We start from the raw sequence: 18595 nt of genomic DNA on the forward strand, positions 1-18595 counted from the left end.
ATTAAAAGCATATACATAGTACCCTGTTCAAAATACAGATCTGTAACATTTCCCCAATGCAGTCACATACCATGGTAGCATCAAGTCTACTCTATTACAAATAAAATACACCTTGAAATGAATGGGGGTCCACCTGAAACTGGCTCTTGACCCACCTAATGGGAAACATTGTTATATATCATATATTTCATATATTATTTCATATATTATTTTTAGTGGAGTAATTATTCCAGGCAATTTGTTATTTGGAGAATACGTTGTGCTATTTTGTATGCAATAGATTCAATCTGGACTTAATTTTTTAAAACGCAGATGCATAAACTGTATCGCTGTTCAGTTCAAATGATTGATCTTCCATCACTATATCCCAAAACACCTACATATTTAAATTTAGGAAAATTTAACAGTAACGAAGATGATGATCTGTGAAAAACGAACCTAAGTGTTTTGTTAAATTCATTTGCAAGTAAGCATAATAATAAATCTAAACATTTTTTTCTTTTAAGTTCAAATTTAACTATATGTTAAAATACAGTTAAATAATTTGAATTTACTTCCAATACAAAAATATCAATTTTGTAAAATCAGATCCGCATAATCCGCTTGAGAGATCTCCTGAGCCAGTCCCACTGAACTGAAGAAAAACTGTGCAAGCAGCTAGTCTTTGCAGGCTCTTGGTAGGTCTATATTTTAATATTCTGTTCATATATCGCCAGAAGTAAAAGGCAGAGCCAACCTAATAGTAATCCTATGTTCTGTAGGAGAAACATCAACCAGGGTCGCTGTGTCTGAATGTGAGTCATTTCAGGAAGCTAAAAAAAGAATAAGACACCAGGACAAGAGCCAAACATATTAATCTCTGGGAAAAAGTCTTATGGGAAACATGACAGATTTCATTAGAAAAGACATTTAAATCTATGGTTTCTAAATATGAGATACTGTTGCCTGTTCAGGACATGTTATTACATCATCAAATGGCAACTACAATGCAGGAATTTCACATCTTACACCACATCTTACAGTAATGAAGAATTACTAGAAGTTTTACAGTTGTGATATTTTTAACGAAATGATTTCATGCAAAGTGTCAAATGACTATCAGTCTTCAATCTTCTGGGAATAAAACAGTTTGAATGTTATTGTGCCTCTACTATAGCTTTATTTGGTCTGGTTATTGGTAACTAAAGCTGAATGACTCATGATGGGCTGGTGGAACCATTGTTTTAAAAAATAGTTTTGTTCTGGTTTTTAGTTTCCTATAAAATAGTCTAGCATTATCCAAACGTTACCTTCAGATAGGCCTACACATTTTAAATTTTGAAGATGACAAATAGATATATCATTTGATAGAAGGATGACAAAGATAAAAATAAGACAAACTCTCAACTCTCTCTTTGAACTAAATATGCTCTTCATTGGCTGCATCTTGTCCAGTATTAACACATTGACACCCTGTGAAGAAACAGGATTCGCTTGTAAACAGAACTTCAGGTTAAAGCTGACCTGATGGCATCTCTGAGAAAACGGATAAATTTTTGTGGATCTCACAGCTGACAGGCTGTGTCAAGGGAGAGAGAAGGCAGCGTTTTGTAAACCCCAGTATTGTACACTCGCTGGTCAAAGAAGGATGGGGGGTTTGAGTGAGCTAGAGCTATCTAGATCAGGGGTGTCAAACATAAGGCCCGTGGGCTAGATGTGCCCCCCAAAAGCTGTTTATCTGCCTTCCCATTGTAAATTAGGCTCTCCCACTGTCACCCTTTCATCAGCACCACTTCTGCCAAGGTGTCACTTCACAGACCATCTCTCAGCTGCTAAGCTGCAAAGTGACACTATGGCACAAGAACACTGCAGAAAGGGCAGCCCACATGATAATTGGGCTCTCCCAACATGATAATTCACTCTCATATCTTGAAAATATTATCAAGATTTGCTTATTTTCTCTTCTTTATTTGCTTCTATGTGAGAAAAAAGTGCTTATTTCTGGCCATCATCTGCTTAATGACGTAACTTCCTACTTAATTACATCACTTCCATCACTCAGTAGATGCCATGAATGCTATTCAGCCCACTATATGAAAAAAGTTTGACACCCCTGATCTAGATGGACTAGGAGACATCAAAAGCTTACAATTTTGGCTTGGTCAACAGGTGACCACTTCCAATTGGTTATTCAAAATTCTCCAAAGAATTCTGATTGGCTTTTAAGTATGGACCTATAGTCAGCAGCTTTGAGAGAGTATGCAGGAAAGGTAGAGATAATTATAATTGAACCCTGAAGCCCCATTCCCAAAATACCCTCAATTTGAGTAAAATCAGACCCCCATATCCTTCTAAAAAGAGCAGCTAAGGAGGCCTGTACAAAAGATAAGGGGGCTGGACCAAGATTTCTTGAATGAAAATGACTTCCTTCCTGGTTAATCAAGCAGTTATGGAAGGTGAGGGAAGAAAAGAACATTAATTCCTGACAGTGCCTAGTTTTCATTCAAGAAATCTTGGTCACCTTCTAGGACATTGACTGGAATCTGGTAACTCATCAGCTTTGATCTTCTCACACAATTGTTTTTTAAAAGATTAAAGAGCCATAAATGAGAGCTTACCATTTCTGCTAATGATAAATACAAGAACATTCCAGCAGTAACAGTAAAAATCCAGTTTTGAACACAAGGGTCTGTCGATATGGAAAGACCAATGTAAAGTCCAATGAAAGCAGTGAGGGCACTTAGGAAGTTCATTGAAATGGCAATCTTTGAAGAGAGCCCTGTACTTAATAGTACCGCAAAATCTCCTGGGGAGAGATGAGGAAAGAACAAGATAAAATATTAACTGGCTGATGAAACACTGGTGCACTTTCACACTCAAAGTACCCCTAATTAGGGTGGACTTCTCGGCACAAAATGTTTCCGTTTTTCCCATATGTGAGTCTGAAATTGGTCTTCAGTCTGTCTTGTGCTCATCATGAGATGCCTAAGGGCCAAATACATGTTACCATAAATGTTTGAGTTTAATCCTTGTTTTTAGTTTTTTATTGCTGTTAAATTTCACATGGAGGGCATGCAAAATGATGCAGAACTACAGTGAAGATTTTGGGGGAGGGGATTTAACTCTTATAGTGCAATCCAATGCATGTCTTCATTAGGAGGAGGTGCTACTTCTATTTTGGGAGATGTAAGAGCCCCATATTTCACTGGTGGATTTTGCTTGTCCAAAGTAAATAAATCCAATTTTTTACTTCATTCACCCACTGATCTGTTCTATTGTTTCCAAATCCACAAAGGTTTATCTTCTAGCAATACAGCTACACACCCTGGCCAAAGTAGCTTTTATATTTTCACTAAATATGATTAAAACAAGTATCACATTAAGGCTCCTATGGGAAAAGATCATCAGATAATAGAGAACTATGAGATGGTTGCAGTTTCATTTTGCTAGCAGAAAGCTGAATCTTCATGTGTTATTTCTTTCTCAATAATAGTCTACAGGGAGATCTTGGTTCCCATTTGTCCTGGTTGGCTTATTCATAAATTTGCAAGTTTTCCCAGAGCTACTAAACCTTTCTCACTAATGGACTATATTATTATTATCTTGATTATTATTTCTATCCCACCTGTCTTCTGTCACAGCACTCAAAGCAGCACACATGGGATTTACAGATTGTCACCCATTCAAGCATTGAGAAGGTCTAGTTCTGCTTTCCTTCAACAAGGTGGCTGAATCATGCAGCTTCTGACCCTGCCTTGGGAACTTGGCAATCACAATTAGAGAATGGGCTGTCGCTCAGTGGTAGTATTGAGCATTGAGTCCCTTTGGGGAGAAAGGCGGGATAAAAATAAAGTTATTATTATTATTTATTATTGAGGTTCAGAGGTTGTGTTGGCCAGGTGGGTCCACTAATGGGTGTGGCCCTTAGCCAGTGTCCCACTTGACTCACCTCTGGTGCCACCTCTGAGCAAAATAACATATTTCACATCAAATTTAGTTTCACTCTAGACAGGGCTACAGCACAGAGGAAAAGAGGGAGTGGACTGTACTCTGTATAGTACTGGAAGTGAAACAAACAAGCCCATCCCCACCCTTGTTCAGGTGCCTTCCTGAAAGATTGCAGAAATGGTCAGGTGGGACTCCTTTCACTCTCAATTAGAAGGAGCTTGCCATCTTGGCTCAGCCCTACACATTTCTCATTTGCTTTATTTGCTATGACCTGCAGCCTCAGGAATTCAGGAGTGAAAGCGTTGCCCACTCAGGCACATTGGTGTGTCGGACATTCAAAACAGGTGGTTATTTAGAAAAGGTTGTATAAATGGAAGTGCAGTATGTGAAGGATGCTGCCAAGAGGACGCTGCCAATATATACTATATTACGAATTTGGCAAAACAAGAAGTTTGGCTCATTCAAAGTTTGATAACGGTGGTCTTTTTGAAAAGGCACACAGTAAACAGGAGGAAAACACTACATGCTTCACACAGCCCTTTGTGTTTCACTTATATCAGCTGAGCAACCCATCTAAAAGGGTCTCATGAGCGATGGTTAAGGTCTGATCCAAATCACTGCTGAGAACCTTCCAACTGCCACAGATATTGCTTCCTATTGTATCACATCCGAACATACAGGACACAATCCCTCAAGCATGAAATTGTGGGAAAACGGACAAATGTGCATTAGTAACTGGCCTTAAAATGCAGTAGTATGCAGAGCCCAAAAAAAGCTCCCTGTTGAAGGGGGGCGGAGCCAACACTCGGTGAATTGGCAACGAACCTCGGGGGTTCCCGGGGGAATTGCTAAATAGACGTGTTTTTCATGTGCCAGGAAGACGGTTACAGCTTACAGCTCGACGGGGGAGTCTTTTGAAACAGGCAACTTCAAGGATTTTTCTCCATTTGCTCTGTAAGCTGAAAAAAGCTCCATGTTGAAGGGAGTAGATCACATGTAATTACTAATGACTCTTTAGAGATAGAGAAAAGAAAAGAGAATGGACACATTCATGGAGGATAAGTCAATCAATGGCTGCAAGGCATGACAACTCTATGTAAGGGTCAAAGGACGCACATTCCCAAATTCTGCTTGCTGGGGACAACAGCCCTGAATCCTGGGATTTCCCCAGGCATCTGGCTGAGTTTTTGGTATGATTCAAGACCATTGACGGGCCTGATCCATCAGAGTTCTTGGGATCTCATGTTGTGCCAAAAATGGAAATTGGAAACAATGGCTATGTCAACTTATGTTGCGTCCACTGGCTTGCTTACCCATCTCATGGGGGATTTCATGGCATAGGATAGCAATGGTCGTGGTCACGCCCGTTTCGGTTGATGAAGAAAATGCTGCACCTATCACCAAGCCGTCAGCAAAATTGTGAAGACTGTCACCAACCAGAACCATAATGGCTAACAAACTTATTCCTTGACCTAGAAGAATGAAAAGCCAGAGTAAGTGATTTCATTGTATGTTCAGGTCATCTTTCTGGAAATAACTCCGCTATCTTTCTTTGAAGGTTTTCACCAGGTTGCCTAGATTCATGTTGTTTCAACCAAACCTAGCTGCTTTCATTTAAAGTTTTTTTTTTTCTTATATTAGTCTCTTTTCTTTTCAATGAGACAAATCTATAGGCACCTTTGAAGGGAAAAATGCCTCCTATTAAAAAATCTTCACTTTAACTGAAACAGTTCCAGCAGTTCTCTACAATTTCCCATTGGGATATCAACACCTACAGGACACTGGAACAGATGATGAAGCTACTTTTTTAGTAACAGCATTACTCATTTATAGCAATCCTATTAACAATTAGATTATAGGTCCAATCCTATGCATGTCTGCTCAGAAGTAAGCCCAATTAGAGTCAATGGGGTTTACTCCTAGGTAAGTGTGGATAGGATTGCAGCCTATGTCTCTTGGAATTATAGGGGTGTGGACAGATTACTTAGGGCATAATCCTATCCAATTTTTCATTGCCAGTGCTGCTGTGCCAATGGGGCATGCACTGCATCTTCTGGTGGGGCAGCAGTCACAGAGGTCTCCTCAAACTATGGGAACATTTGTTCCCTTACCTTGGGGCTGCATTGCAACTGCACCAGTGCTGGAAAATTGGATAGGATTGGGCCCTTAAAGAGAAGTGATGCGTGATGCGAAAGATGTTACACTCTCACATAACACCAGAACCAGGGGACATCCACTAAAATTGAATGTTGGGAGGGTTAGAACAGACAAAAGAAAATATTTCTTTACTCAGTGTGTGGTTGGTGTGTGGAACTCCCTGCCACAGGATGTGGTGATGGCGACTGGCCTGGATGCCTTTAAAAGGGGATTGGACAAGTTTCTGGAGGAAAAATCCATTACGGGGTACAAGCCATGATGTGTATGCGCAACCTCCTGATTTTAGAAATGGGCTATGTCAGAATGCCAGATGCAAGGGAGGGCACCAGGATGAGGTCTCTTGTATCTGGTGTGCTCCCTGGGGCATTTGGTGGGCCGCTGTGAGATACAGGAAGCTGGACTAGATGGGCCTATGGCCTGATCCAGTGGGGCTGTTCATATGTTCTTATGTGCCTTAGCAGCCTGAATTAATCCAAAAGGTGGTTTACAAGTAAAAACTATAACAATAGCACCAGTCAACAAAATTGTTTAAAAAGAAACAGAAGCAACCACCAGAAGCTACAACAGTAAAATTCAAAATCATGGAGACTTAAACACCTTCTGAAATAAAGCTGCTCTTACCCAGAGTCTGAAAACAAATAAAGACAAGGAAAGACAATCTTTCCTGGGGACTGAATGCCACAACCTTGGGGGGTGACACCAATAAGGCCCTGTTCCATATTGCCACCCACATTTCCATCAGAATTTGGCAAGGTGGGGCACTGACTGAGGGCCTATGCCCATTGGAGGGCCCACCTGGCCAGGTTGTCTTCTTAACCCTCAATAGTGGTGGCCAGTATTAGGGGGAAGGAGGTGCCCTAGGGGTCCATTACAGGGCTTTGTCCCAAGGCCCCCAGCTACCTGATGCAGGCTTTAGTGCCACCCTCTGTGCAAGGGTGGTACACGCAACAGATGTTCTACTACATGCCTGATCATTGGCAGTTCCCCTTCTGAGACACATCATTAGAGCACCCTGAATACACAGTCATGTTTCTGAGGATGTAGTTAATGATGGGGGTTGGTTGTAGGAATGTTTTTTTTCCAGGCAACTGCTTTAAGGAAATGAGGATGATATTTTTTTCCTCCATAAACTATGCACAACCGAAGCCTTCTAAATGATTATAAAAGGAAACATAGAGCAAATAATAATAATAATAATAATAGCAATAAAAATCTAACGACTGTATTCAGAAAATTCCCTTCAGTTGCCTGGGAGCTCTTTGAGTTCAAAAATATTGGCAGGCTTGCTGGCTTTCTTTGCCAAGTTACAGAATAAAGCTTGATGTCCCTGGTTTGAACATCTCTTTAAAAAAAACAACATGAGAGAACACATTACGGCAAGAAAATAAGAGGTTTATTCCTCCATGCTAAATTTGGGAAGATTAGCAACATACACTAGGTACACCAAAATAGGAGGGTGACACATGTTTTCCTAGTTTATATAGGTAAGGTTTGAAGGGGAAAAAAGGGAATGGAATAGCCTCTGACTTTATACTCTGACAAACAGAGGTGATGGCAGTTAAAGATATTGTGCTGAGCACTGCATGAAGTATCAGAAAAGCACAGAAATGTGATTCAGTATTCTAGGGTGCTGGCTAAAGATAGGCCATGAAAAAAATAGAAGTAATTGCAACCGTTGTCCAGGACTGCAATATTTCTGCCATTCAGCCTATATAACTCTATTCCATGCACACTATTTACTGTTGCTTGTCATGGTAAATACTAGGAAATCACTTGTTGTGGATGAGAAAGCTTAAGGCTTCTGCTTGCTATCAGTTAAAAACTGTTCTAATAGCCCAATAGTCAGAGCCATATGCTGGCAGACCTTGTGATTTGACAGTGTTTTCCAAGGTCTGCCATTTCCCTGGCCTCTCTGTGTGTTAGTGATTGTGTGGCAGACAGGAAGCCCCATGGCATTAGGGGTAAATTGGCAGTGGGAGGGAATCAGGCCAGGGACACGTCAGGGATGAATCTCAGTGGCAATGGTGACTGTGAGATCCAGAGCCCCACTTACAGACTCAACATGCCCCCTTGCACCTATCAGATCACCACCAGCAAAATAGCTGGCATAGACCTGAGTAGGCCCATATGAGACCAGTGAGAAGGGAAAGAGGTAAGTAAAAAATTTCTCTACACACCTCACCTAGCTGGCCTGCTCTGCAACTGGCCTGTGGGATGCAGTTCAGAAGAGCTGCATTGGACAAGCCGGTCAAGTATAGGATTGGGCCCTAAGTATACCATCTTTGCCCACTTTCTGAGGAGTAGCCCTATTGAACATATTAGGACTTAGTTCTAAGAAGACTTGCATAGGATTATGCTGTAATAATGCATCCAGTGAAAGAAATGCACACTCTGTGGGACTCACAGTGTAGCATAGCAGATGATTTGATTTGAACTACAGAGATGGGTTCAAGTCCCTGTTCAGTTGTGAAATTTGCTAGAAAGTCCGCCCTGAGCAAGCCACTGTGTCTCAGCCCAGCCTATTAGGATAAAGGCTTTCAGCCAATAGCACTCTCTTGCTCCCCAGCAACTGGTCTCCAGTGCATAAGACAGAGTGTCAGTATATATCCCCGTAAGATCATGGGCTCATTTAACCCAATACTGAGCAATCACAGCTCTGACTGGCTCTCTTTCTCAGTTATAATAGTAATAATAATAATAATAATAATAATAATAATAATAATAATAATAATAATAATAATAATAATAATAAAACAACTTTATTTGTATCCCGCCCTTCTCCCTAAAAGGGACCCAGGGCGGCTCACAACATATAAAAACAGTTTTAAAAAGCATGATTTAACAGGATAAAAACATATTAAAAACACATTAACAGAGGCCATAAAAACAGTAGTCAGAATAAAAAGAGCATAAAACAGCAGGTCATAGAGGAATCCAGCCTGTAAACAGAAACTAAAAAATGTATAAAAAAGTTAAGAAGGCCATGGAATCAGAAGGCTTGTTTAAAGAAGGCTTGTTTAAGGTTCTACTAACCTTAGATCCTAATAACCAAAGATGCCAAGGACTGAGACTGGGGAGTTTGCAAGCAAACCCATTTTACACAAACAATCATGCTTTGGCCCATTATGGCTCAGAGGTAGGCTGGAATATCAGTGCAATGGCTACATAAATTAAATGCAGATATGAAGAGTCTGTACACATAGAGTGCAATCCTAACCTGCACTGGAACAGGCAAGACAGGAGGCTTGTGCTGTATCCAGCGCAGGATTGTGGCCAGAAGCGGCTTAGCCAGAGGCAAAGGGAAATATTTCCCCTTACCCCTGGGTAAGGGCTGCTGCCCAATGGGTCTCCTTGGACTTGTGTCACCTCTTGAGATGGTACAAGTCCAAGGAGAGTCGAGCAACTTGAATGGGAGTTGGGATCCAGGAACAGGGTTTGGGATCTGGCATAATTGCCAGATCCCAGCCCCACCTCCCTCTCCCTACCCGCCCGCATCCAGGGCCACCCACTGCCCCCCTTTCCCCCACCCAGGAATGCCTCCCTCCGTCCTCCCCCACACCTACCTTTTACTCTTGCATCAGCCCTGCCGGGCTGACACAAGACTCGACAGGGAAGCTGCCACAGAGACTTATGTCAGCCTCCGTGCATCAGCACATCTGAATGCTCCGACATGGCTTCCTTGTAAGGAGGCGCAAAAGTGCTTTACAGCATGTTTGTGACCCTCCTGGGCTGGCCCAAGCAACTTGGGCCAGCCCAAGTCCAGGTTAGGATTGCACCCTTAGGAACTTACATCCAATTTTTCAGAAGGGAAACACTATTGGAAGTGTCTATGCATACTTAGAATATTCCTGTAGATATTTAGAATATCTTCCTCTTGATAATAAAAAGTATAGCCCACAAAGGTTGCCTACAAAGAATTGCTAGTAACACTTCAGCAGTAGTGCAAACTTCTGAGATGCAACTTTGGTGTAACCCTTCCATTTTACAATGGCCCTTATAAGTTGAATCTATCCATATTTTGCCTTGCACAATGGAGAACTGGATGTGGCCATGAGAAGTGGCATTGTTTTCAGATGGTTGAAATGTAAAGTGTGTAAACCTTTGTTCAGTACAACATAAAAAGAAAAAAAAACCCTTTTTGTCTCTTTAATGCAAAAGGAGAAATCATCAGTATGATGAGAGAACAAGAGAAGACACAGAGAGAATTATCCCCAAAACAGGCACAATTTGATTGAATTACTGTAGCATTATCTGAAATAGGTTTTATATTATTAGAGTGTGATGATTGAACTGCATGGAAACATCCAGAGATGGATTATGATAGTGTTCTTGAAACTGGCATGGAAGAAAGGGCAGCATTATGCCCTGGAAACTCAAGTCCATATAAAGGAATCTGCAGATGACAAGGACGCTATTAAAGCCTTCAGGAGTCCTATTATGCAATTCTCTAATGGGTAATTTTAAAAGGCAAAATATCTTTATGAAGTAGAATGCCATAGCTGCTTGCTACCATCTGGGCTCAATGGTCATGTATGTCAGGAGTAGAAAATTGTCAGGAGTAGAAAATATTAAGGAATTACACTGGACACAAATGTTTGGCAGAAGTGACCAGTTTAGATGGGGACAGAGTTACAGCAGGGGACAGAGTTAACCACGGCCCCAGTTCAGATTGCCACCTCTCACCATGATTGCTCTCACACACGAACACACCTCTCACACATGAACAATGTCAAACATTGTAATGTTTGTAAAGTCACAGCCCAATCCAATCGGGCTGTGCCCAGTCCAATCCAATCCAATCTGTGCTGTGAATATACTCCTGAACCTTGAGCTACCAGTCCATATGAATGGACAGTGCCAATAAGTGCAAAAGATGACCCAAAATAATGTATGAAATTTAAGCAAACTTGAGCAATTGTACAAGTTATTTGGTAGGTTTCTCATTTGCAGCAAAACACGTGCCAAAGCAAAGGCAATATAATGAAGGAACATCACAATTTTAGAACTGATTGAATGGCAACAAGTCTTCAAAAAGAAATGTGCAGCACAATCCTATCTTGCACTGGAACAGGCAAGCCAGGAGGCCTGCGCTGTATACAGCACAAGGTTGGGGCCAGAAGTGGCTCAGCCAGAGGCAAGGGGAAACTCTTCCCCTTACCCCCTGGTAAGCCACCACAGCCCAAATGGGTCTCCTCAGACCTGTGCCACCTAAGGAGGTGGCACAAGTTTGAGGAGAATGGAGCGGCTTGCAGTCACTTCGTGCTGCTCAGAGAACAGGGTTGGGATCTGGCATAACTGCTGGGAGCCAGCCCCGCCTCCTGTTCCCCACCTGCCCACCCCCTGGAACTCTCTCCGCCTGCCCTCCCCCTGCCCTGGAACGCCTCCCTCCCGCCTCCTACCCACCCTCTCCAGACCCTTGCATCAGCCGAGCACAGCCGATGCAACCACGGAGGCTAGATGAAGCCTCTGTGCTCCAACACACCTCCGTATGCTGGCATGGCTTGCTCCCAAGGAGGTGCAAACATCTGCAACTCTCCTAGGCTGGCGTAAGGGACTTGTGCCAGCCTAACACAAGGTTAGGATTGCACCCTTAACTATGCGGCAATGCTGGACAGCATCAGATCTGATTATGGGGAGAAAACTAAGCTACTTCCATGCCCACAAGCTTATTTTAAGGTTTGGAAGAGGTACTGTAGCTATTTTGTGTCAATTGCTTACATTTTCCCCATCCTTCTTGTTTAATACTTACGCTTACTGGTTGCTTTCTTGTCTGAAGTAGACTCACCCTCATGACTGTGCTAATAGGGTGAAAAGAAAAATTACATCGCTGAAGTTAATGTTTCTTTTACTTCTTTTGTTTTTTAATATACAATTAGTATACAATCTCATAATGTCCAATATGTAAAATCACACGATTGTTTTAAAAGGGGTAATTTATAGGGGTAATTTATAAACATATTGCTGTGGACATATTTGACCCATATTTGACCCATAGGGGTTGCGACCAGATTAATGTGAATCTAGATTTCTGGGCAGTTAAATTCTTTGGGCAGGCACAGAGTAGGATTATCCCCTCCCCTTTGCATAACACAGATACATCAAACAGACTTTGAATCCAGGTTTACACCCCAACGGAAGGATTAAGTGTTCCAGATGCTTTAAGTAGCTTCTGGCAGCATTTTCTGGAAACAGCCTGAAAACAGAGCTGAGAGGAAGGAAATTATGTTGAGTCTTGAGACAGACAAGTACATTAATAATGGAACTAAGTGGGTGAAAGAGGAATAAGGTCAGGATCAGTGGTACATGTACCACCAACTAAGGGAGGTGGTGGAATTTGACATACTGTACTAGGTGTCATTGGGCCAGCTCTATTGGGATGGAATTTTCCCCCTATATCAGAATGACTGGGGAGTGAGTTGGAAACCAGGGAAAAACCAGGGAAACCAGGGAAATAGGAGCTCAGCCAACATATTCCCATGAGTCACAAATTCTGCTCAAAGAGCTGCACATGGCTCATGAGCTGCAGTTTGGCCACCCCTGATATATCACAAACAGGCAAAATTTATATAGGAAGACATATGGTGCATTCATTTTTGCCCTCTTAATTTTTATAGTCTAAAAGATATTTCTAGATATTGAGGAACTATGAGATAGGACATCTTTATTTTAACCCAGGAGCAAGAAACACCAAAGAACATGTGCAGCCCAATCCTGAACTGCAGATGCCGTTTGCAACTCCTTGTGAGTAGGTAAGGCCAGAGCGCAGAGGTGCGCCGGCCTGTGGAGGCTGGAATAAGCCTCTGTGCCGATGGAGACTTTGAGTCTTGTGTCAGCCGAGCATGGCCGATGCAAGACTCTGGGGTGGGCAGGAAGGAGGTGGGAAGGAGGTGTTCTGGGATGGGGGAGGGCGGGCGGTGGGCGGCCCTGGGGGCAGGAGAGTGGGGAGCGGGAGTCAAGGCTGGGATCTGGCAGTTATGCCAGATCTCAACCCCTGTTTCTGAGGAGTTTGGAGCAAGTCAGTAGGTGGTGCAAGTCCCAGGAGACTCATAGGGGCCAGGATGACTTACCCGGGGGTAAGGGGAAGAGTTTCGGCTTCTGGCTGAGCCGCTTTGGGTACCTATCCTGCACTGGATACAGCGTAAACCTCTTGGCTTGCCTGTTCCAGTTCAGGATAGGATTGCGCCATTTCCAGTGCGTGTGTATGTTTAAAGGAAACAAAGACAATCCTGTCATATCAGTAATATACCAACTACAGAACTGAAACAGGTTTGCCTCTCCTTGAATTTAATTCAAGTTTCATTGGAAGGTCATTGGAATGCCCTAAGTGCCTACTACCTAATGAAGGGTCCTGCTGGATGAAGAAGGTCTGCAATTAGTTCTAAAGCCAGAAGAAAGGACACCGATGTGGCTCTGCTGGTTGGTTTCATGTTGAGATTGAACAATTAACACAATCGATTATTAAGATTGACTTGAAAACAGTTAGAAGGACATTATGAGAAACACTGGCACATGCTTTCTGAGACAACAAAGTGAAGTTGACATATGGGCATGATGAACCACCTTAGTAATGAATAAAAGAAAATGAACCTACCTGGTCGTGTGGTGACACCAAGAGAACAAACCCTTTTTCAATCAGGAAAAATCCATGAATCCCTCCAATCAAAGCCAACATCTTCCAAATATGGGCTTTGCCATCATAGACATTTTCACCTTCTTGAACTTCATGTGTATGTAAACCAAGAATCTAGAAATGAAGGATGCTGATAATTATTCTGTGATTTGTTAGGAAATGTAACTTTACTCCTAAATCATGCAAGTAATTCTTAAGAGGACTAGAGCCAATGGGACTATTCTTTTATGTGCTCCCCACTTGCCCAGGGAGTGAGAAGTAACAGTTCCAATAGCGCTACCTGATTTGGGCTTCCTTTGTAGGAGAGGTCACTGGAGACTTAGAGACCAATCCTGGGCTTGGCGCACTAACTCACCACCGGCGCACACTGCTGCAAATGTGCTTTAAGGCACGTTTGTGGGTCCTACCGCTGGGCAAGTGCCAGTTGTAACCCAGTGCTTGCCGGTGCTGGGCTAACACTGGGCGGGCACCCGACCTCCGCCACTCAGCAGTCATGCGGACTGTCAAGCAGTAGAGAGGTAAGTGGGGGCATGGGGGGAGGTGGCATTATGGGGAGTGGGCAGGCAAGCGGAGGGCAGGGAGGAGGCGTTCCAGGGAGGCAGGAGGCGGGGAGAGAGTGGGGGAGGCAAGCTGGGGGGAGGGAGTGGGGCAGGAGGGAGGCGGGACTGGTGGAGCTTTGCTCCACTGCATTCAAAGTCTTTGTGTAGTGCTCGCCGCCTTACACAGAGGCTCTTGTTTCACTGCCCATCTTTGGCTTGCTGGTGAATTGAGTAGCCCCATTGTGGGGCTATTACGCTTACCTGGGCGAAGGGGGCGAAAGTCCCCTCCTCCCGAGGAGCCGCCAACGGCTTCCTTGGGCAAGCAGGATGCAGCAGCAGCCATTTTCGGCACCACTGCATCCCTGCGACTGAGGCAGCTCAGGATTGGGCTGCCAGGGAGTTGTGGTAATATTTCTTTTTATTTACAAATGTATGCTTGCATGTGAATAACATGACCATATCGGTGGGACCAATCATATGAGTCTTTTACAATAATCAGCGCCGTGCCTCACAATTGGGTACCTAATATGTGGGAAAGACCCATGTGGCGGTTAACCCAGTGTGGTTATTCACATACACATCCCGAGAATGTGAGATTGCACCACACATGGAAGTGGCTTCCATGCTGCTGGGAGCAGATGCAAAGGAAGTCTTAAGAACTGTCCAGCCTGCCATCCATTTCCTCGCACAGGATGTCATTGTTACTGTTGTGTCAGAAGACAAGGTCAGGCTGACGATATGCCCAGACTTCCTGGATGATGGTCCTGGATGTAACTCAGTGAGACCAACATGGGAGAATCATGACCTGTATTGGCCAGAGTGCTGGAGGTAGAGGACAATGCCTGGTATAAATTCCCTGCTGAGCCATGAAGCTCAGAGGCAACTCACCATCCTCTGTTGTGATAATATAATGGAAAATTTTCACATATCCCATTTTAGCTCCTTGCAAAGAAGGCAGGATACAAATGTGATTAAATAAATAAAACAAATAGCAGTGATATATTGCTTTATTGTTATTTATTATTTATTATTGCTTTAAGTATTGGGGCTTGTTCCAGTGCTTTAGCCAGGGTGTCCTAGTGTTTTAATGGTTCACTTCGGCCAGTGTTCTCAAACTTCTTTGCACCAGTATCCACTTTTTAAAATGACACTCTGTCAGGACCCACCGGAAGTTATGTCATGACCAGACACTGGACGTGACATCATCCAACAGGAAAATTTTTCACAATCCTAGGCTGCAATCCTACCCACACTTACCCAAGAGTAAGTCTCATTTACTATCATTTTTTAAAGCATATACAGAATAGCCTGTTAAAAGTACAAATTTGTAACATTTTCCCGAATGCAGTCACATGCCAAGGTGGCATCATGTCTAATATATTAAAAATAAAATATTGAAATGAATGGGGACCCACCTGAAATCAGTTTGCGACCCACCTAGTAGGTCCCAACCCACAGTTTGAGAAACACTGAGAGCCCAATCCTGACCTTCCATGGCGCATGGCAGTGGTGGCACCGAAAACGGCTGCCACCGCATCCTGTGCTCCCATGCAGCCACAGACAGCACCTCGGGAGAAGGTCGGTGGTGAAGTAAGAGCCTTTGTGTCAGGTGCCAAGCCAGAAGGCTCAGGATCCAGTGGAGCGCTGTTCCACCGGTCCCGCCTCCCTCCCTTCCCGCTCCATCCCCCCAGCACATCTCCCCCTGCCCTTCCCCCCTGCCTGTCACACCTCCTTCCTACCCTCTCCCCACCCTCCACGCACCTCTCCCCTCCCTGGAATGCCTCCTCCCCTCCCCCCCACCCCAGCTTTTGTCTCCTGCACATCCATGTGTGCAGCGGAGGCCGGGCACCTGCCCAGCGCTAGCCCAGCTATGGCCAGCACTGGGCTAACACGGGTGCTTCCCTGGAGTTAGAGATCACAAACGTGCCTTATGGCACATTTGCGACAGTGCGCACCAGCGGTTTGCGTTGAGCTCAGGATTGGGCACTGAGGCTGTAATTCTATCTCACTTACTGGAAAAAAAACTTTTCTCTTTATAACATATATATTTATAAAAAGACTGGAGTAGAATGCATTCAGCAGTTTATATTGGATTAAGCTGATCTTTGAAGAACTGAGGACTGTTTGACTTGATTACATTTGCAAATTTTCTTTGGAATACAGTATAGGTTTTTATAAGGATTTAATTGTTTGTATATGGATGATTACATTCAAGACAGTTGATCAGCCTGAATTTGTTTAAGATTTAAACAATTGGATCAGCCTTTTTTGGAATGATTGCCATTATAGTACACTAGAAGACTGACAAAGAATAATATTTTTCTCAGGACATTTTGATTTTGGCATGTTTCTGCATATTGATATTAAAGCCATGCTCTTGTTGATCATCAAAAGCCCATGAAATACAGAAAACAATCCAATCTCTTTCTCTTTTTTTCCTCTAAGGACTATACTTGCATTGTTACAGTGTGGAACTCTTTTACAGCTACTCATAATTGCATGAAATGTTTAATGTAGACATAGCTGGATTCTAGATTAAAAATTAAGGACAACATTTAAAAAGCACTTAAGGGAATTGTAAAATCCTCCATGAGTTAGTAAATGATTAGTGTGGAGTGTAGTGATTGACGCGCCAGCACTTTGTCTTAATTTGCTGTAATGTTATACTGCCCTTGGAATTGTACACTGATACAGCATAAAGACAGATATATCATTTTAAATGTTGGATGTCACATAACAATCTTCTAATTGCACAGTTTGGAGCAGTCCTATTGTAATGCCATTAATTTCAGAGAGAAATAATTTAGAAACAGACACGGATTTTCTGGAAATGATGTAGCAGAATTTTTCTTTTCTTCGATTCCAGTTCTTGTAATATTAATATGTCTGTATTAAAGGTGCTACAGCAATACCTTGCACTTTTGCCTGGTTATGGACCAGGGCATGGGTAAAAGTCAAAAATTTATGAAGGTCCAAGCATAGCCTTTATTTAGCTTGCAAATTTATTTTGGTATGCGAAGAATGTAAATAGCTAAGGGCTATTTTGAAATTTGAAATGTGGTTATAATTGAAAATGGCTGAAAGAGCAAATCGGTGTAAGTGAGGTGGATGAAAGTCAAGGTGTTGCTGTAGTTGTCTAAGGACTTCTGCAGCATAAGTAGAATGTGACAAAGAAAATGGCAGTGTTCATGATTGGGTTCAGTTGCCACACCTAGCCATGATTAAACCCTAGTTCAGTGTTACTATTATAAGTAACACTCATAAGGTTCATGCACCTCGTTCTCCCTTTGCACGTGAGAGAAAAAAATTGCATCTTCCCTTCCTGATTTAAAACCAACTATGATTTGGCATTTCATACAAACTTGGCAAATTATGGCCAGATTATCAAACTGGGGTTCTGATTTAAAATTAGAAGATGGGATTTGTCCAATTCGCATCAGCAAAGCTATAGATTTGTCTTGCACAAAGGGAAGTTTGTGCAAATCTCAGGCTCATGATAGAAACACTAAAATATAGCGAGTGTGACATCCAAGTCCATCCGGTGAGAAAGAACCAGTGTCTTGAATGTTCAGTACAATCACTAACATTACCTGTGGAATAAGATGTAGCAGAGCATCTCCAGAAAGGGTACCCACAGCTAAGCCCACAAATAGTTGTAAAATGAGCGTATAACATTCTTGACAGGAATTGAATAGAATGAGAGCTGTACCCAACATAGATCCAACTGTAATGAGTAAAACCGCAGCAGTGCTGTAGCCATATTCTGTGAGGGAAAGAGAGGACACAAGTGTGCTGTAAAAATCATTCTCTCTTGCATTTGTTGGAACTGGAATAAAACTATATAGGTGCTGTAGGCTTATACCATAGTCTTTCGAGACTGAAGGTTGCCAACCAAAACTATATGAAGACAAGAGATTTTGGATATTGTATACATTAGGAGAGCCACTGAAATATTTAAAAAACTGAAGTTTTAAAGCAAATTTCAGGTTGCACTCAAGGGAAACACCTGAGACTGTTCAAGGAAGGGAAATGAGTTTCTGTATGACCAGTGAAAATTATTCAGGGGCCCATGGCTGATACTGCATATTAACCAGGTTAACCAGGTTGCCCGTGCCATGATACAGCGGTGGCAAAACAGTTGCCACTGCATCCCATGTGGACAGAGAGGCAGCTGGAAGTCTCTTTGAGATAATGGAACATTTGTTCCCTTACCCCGTGCCACGCCCCGGCAACCTCTATGGATCTACTCAAAGCCATGCCAACTAAATCGCTGGTGCAGAACTGAGTTGCTCTGTATAGGCCTTTCAGGCCCGTGGGTGGGGGTTAGTATGCAGAGGAGGCC

General features: G+C 42.8%; 1 protein-coding gene across 1 annotated transcript in view; it reads right to left on the reverse strand.

The window, feature by feature from the left end:
• Positions 1-683: 683 nt before the first annotated feature.
• The window catches only part of SLC39A12 (solute carrier family 39 member 12), a 35584-nt gene continuing 17672 nt past the window's right edge, over positions 684-18595 (reverse strand). The window contains exons 6-11 of the mRNA XM_066627653.1: positions 17844-18016; positions 13676-13828; positions 13357-13435; positions 5241-5399; positions 2598-2785; positions 684-812 (exon numbers count right to left, since the gene is read on the reverse strand). Coding sequence (XP_066483750.1) covers positions 684-812; positions 2598-2785; positions 5241-5399; positions 13357-13435; positions 13676-13828; positions 17844-18016 — 881 coding nt within the window. The remainder of the gene's footprint in view (positions 813-2597; positions 2786-5240; positions 5400-13356; positions 13436-13675; positions 13829-17843; positions 18017-18595) is intronic.

The sequence above is a fragment of the Tiliqua scincoides genome, chromosome 5 (genome assembly GCF_035046505.1).
Source record: "Tiliqua scincoides isolate rTilSci1 chromosome 5, rTilSci1.hap2, whole genome shotgun sequence".
Taxonomy (NCBI): Eukaryota; Metazoa; Chordata; class Lepidosauria; order Squamata; family Scincidae; genus Tiliqua; species Tiliqua scincoides.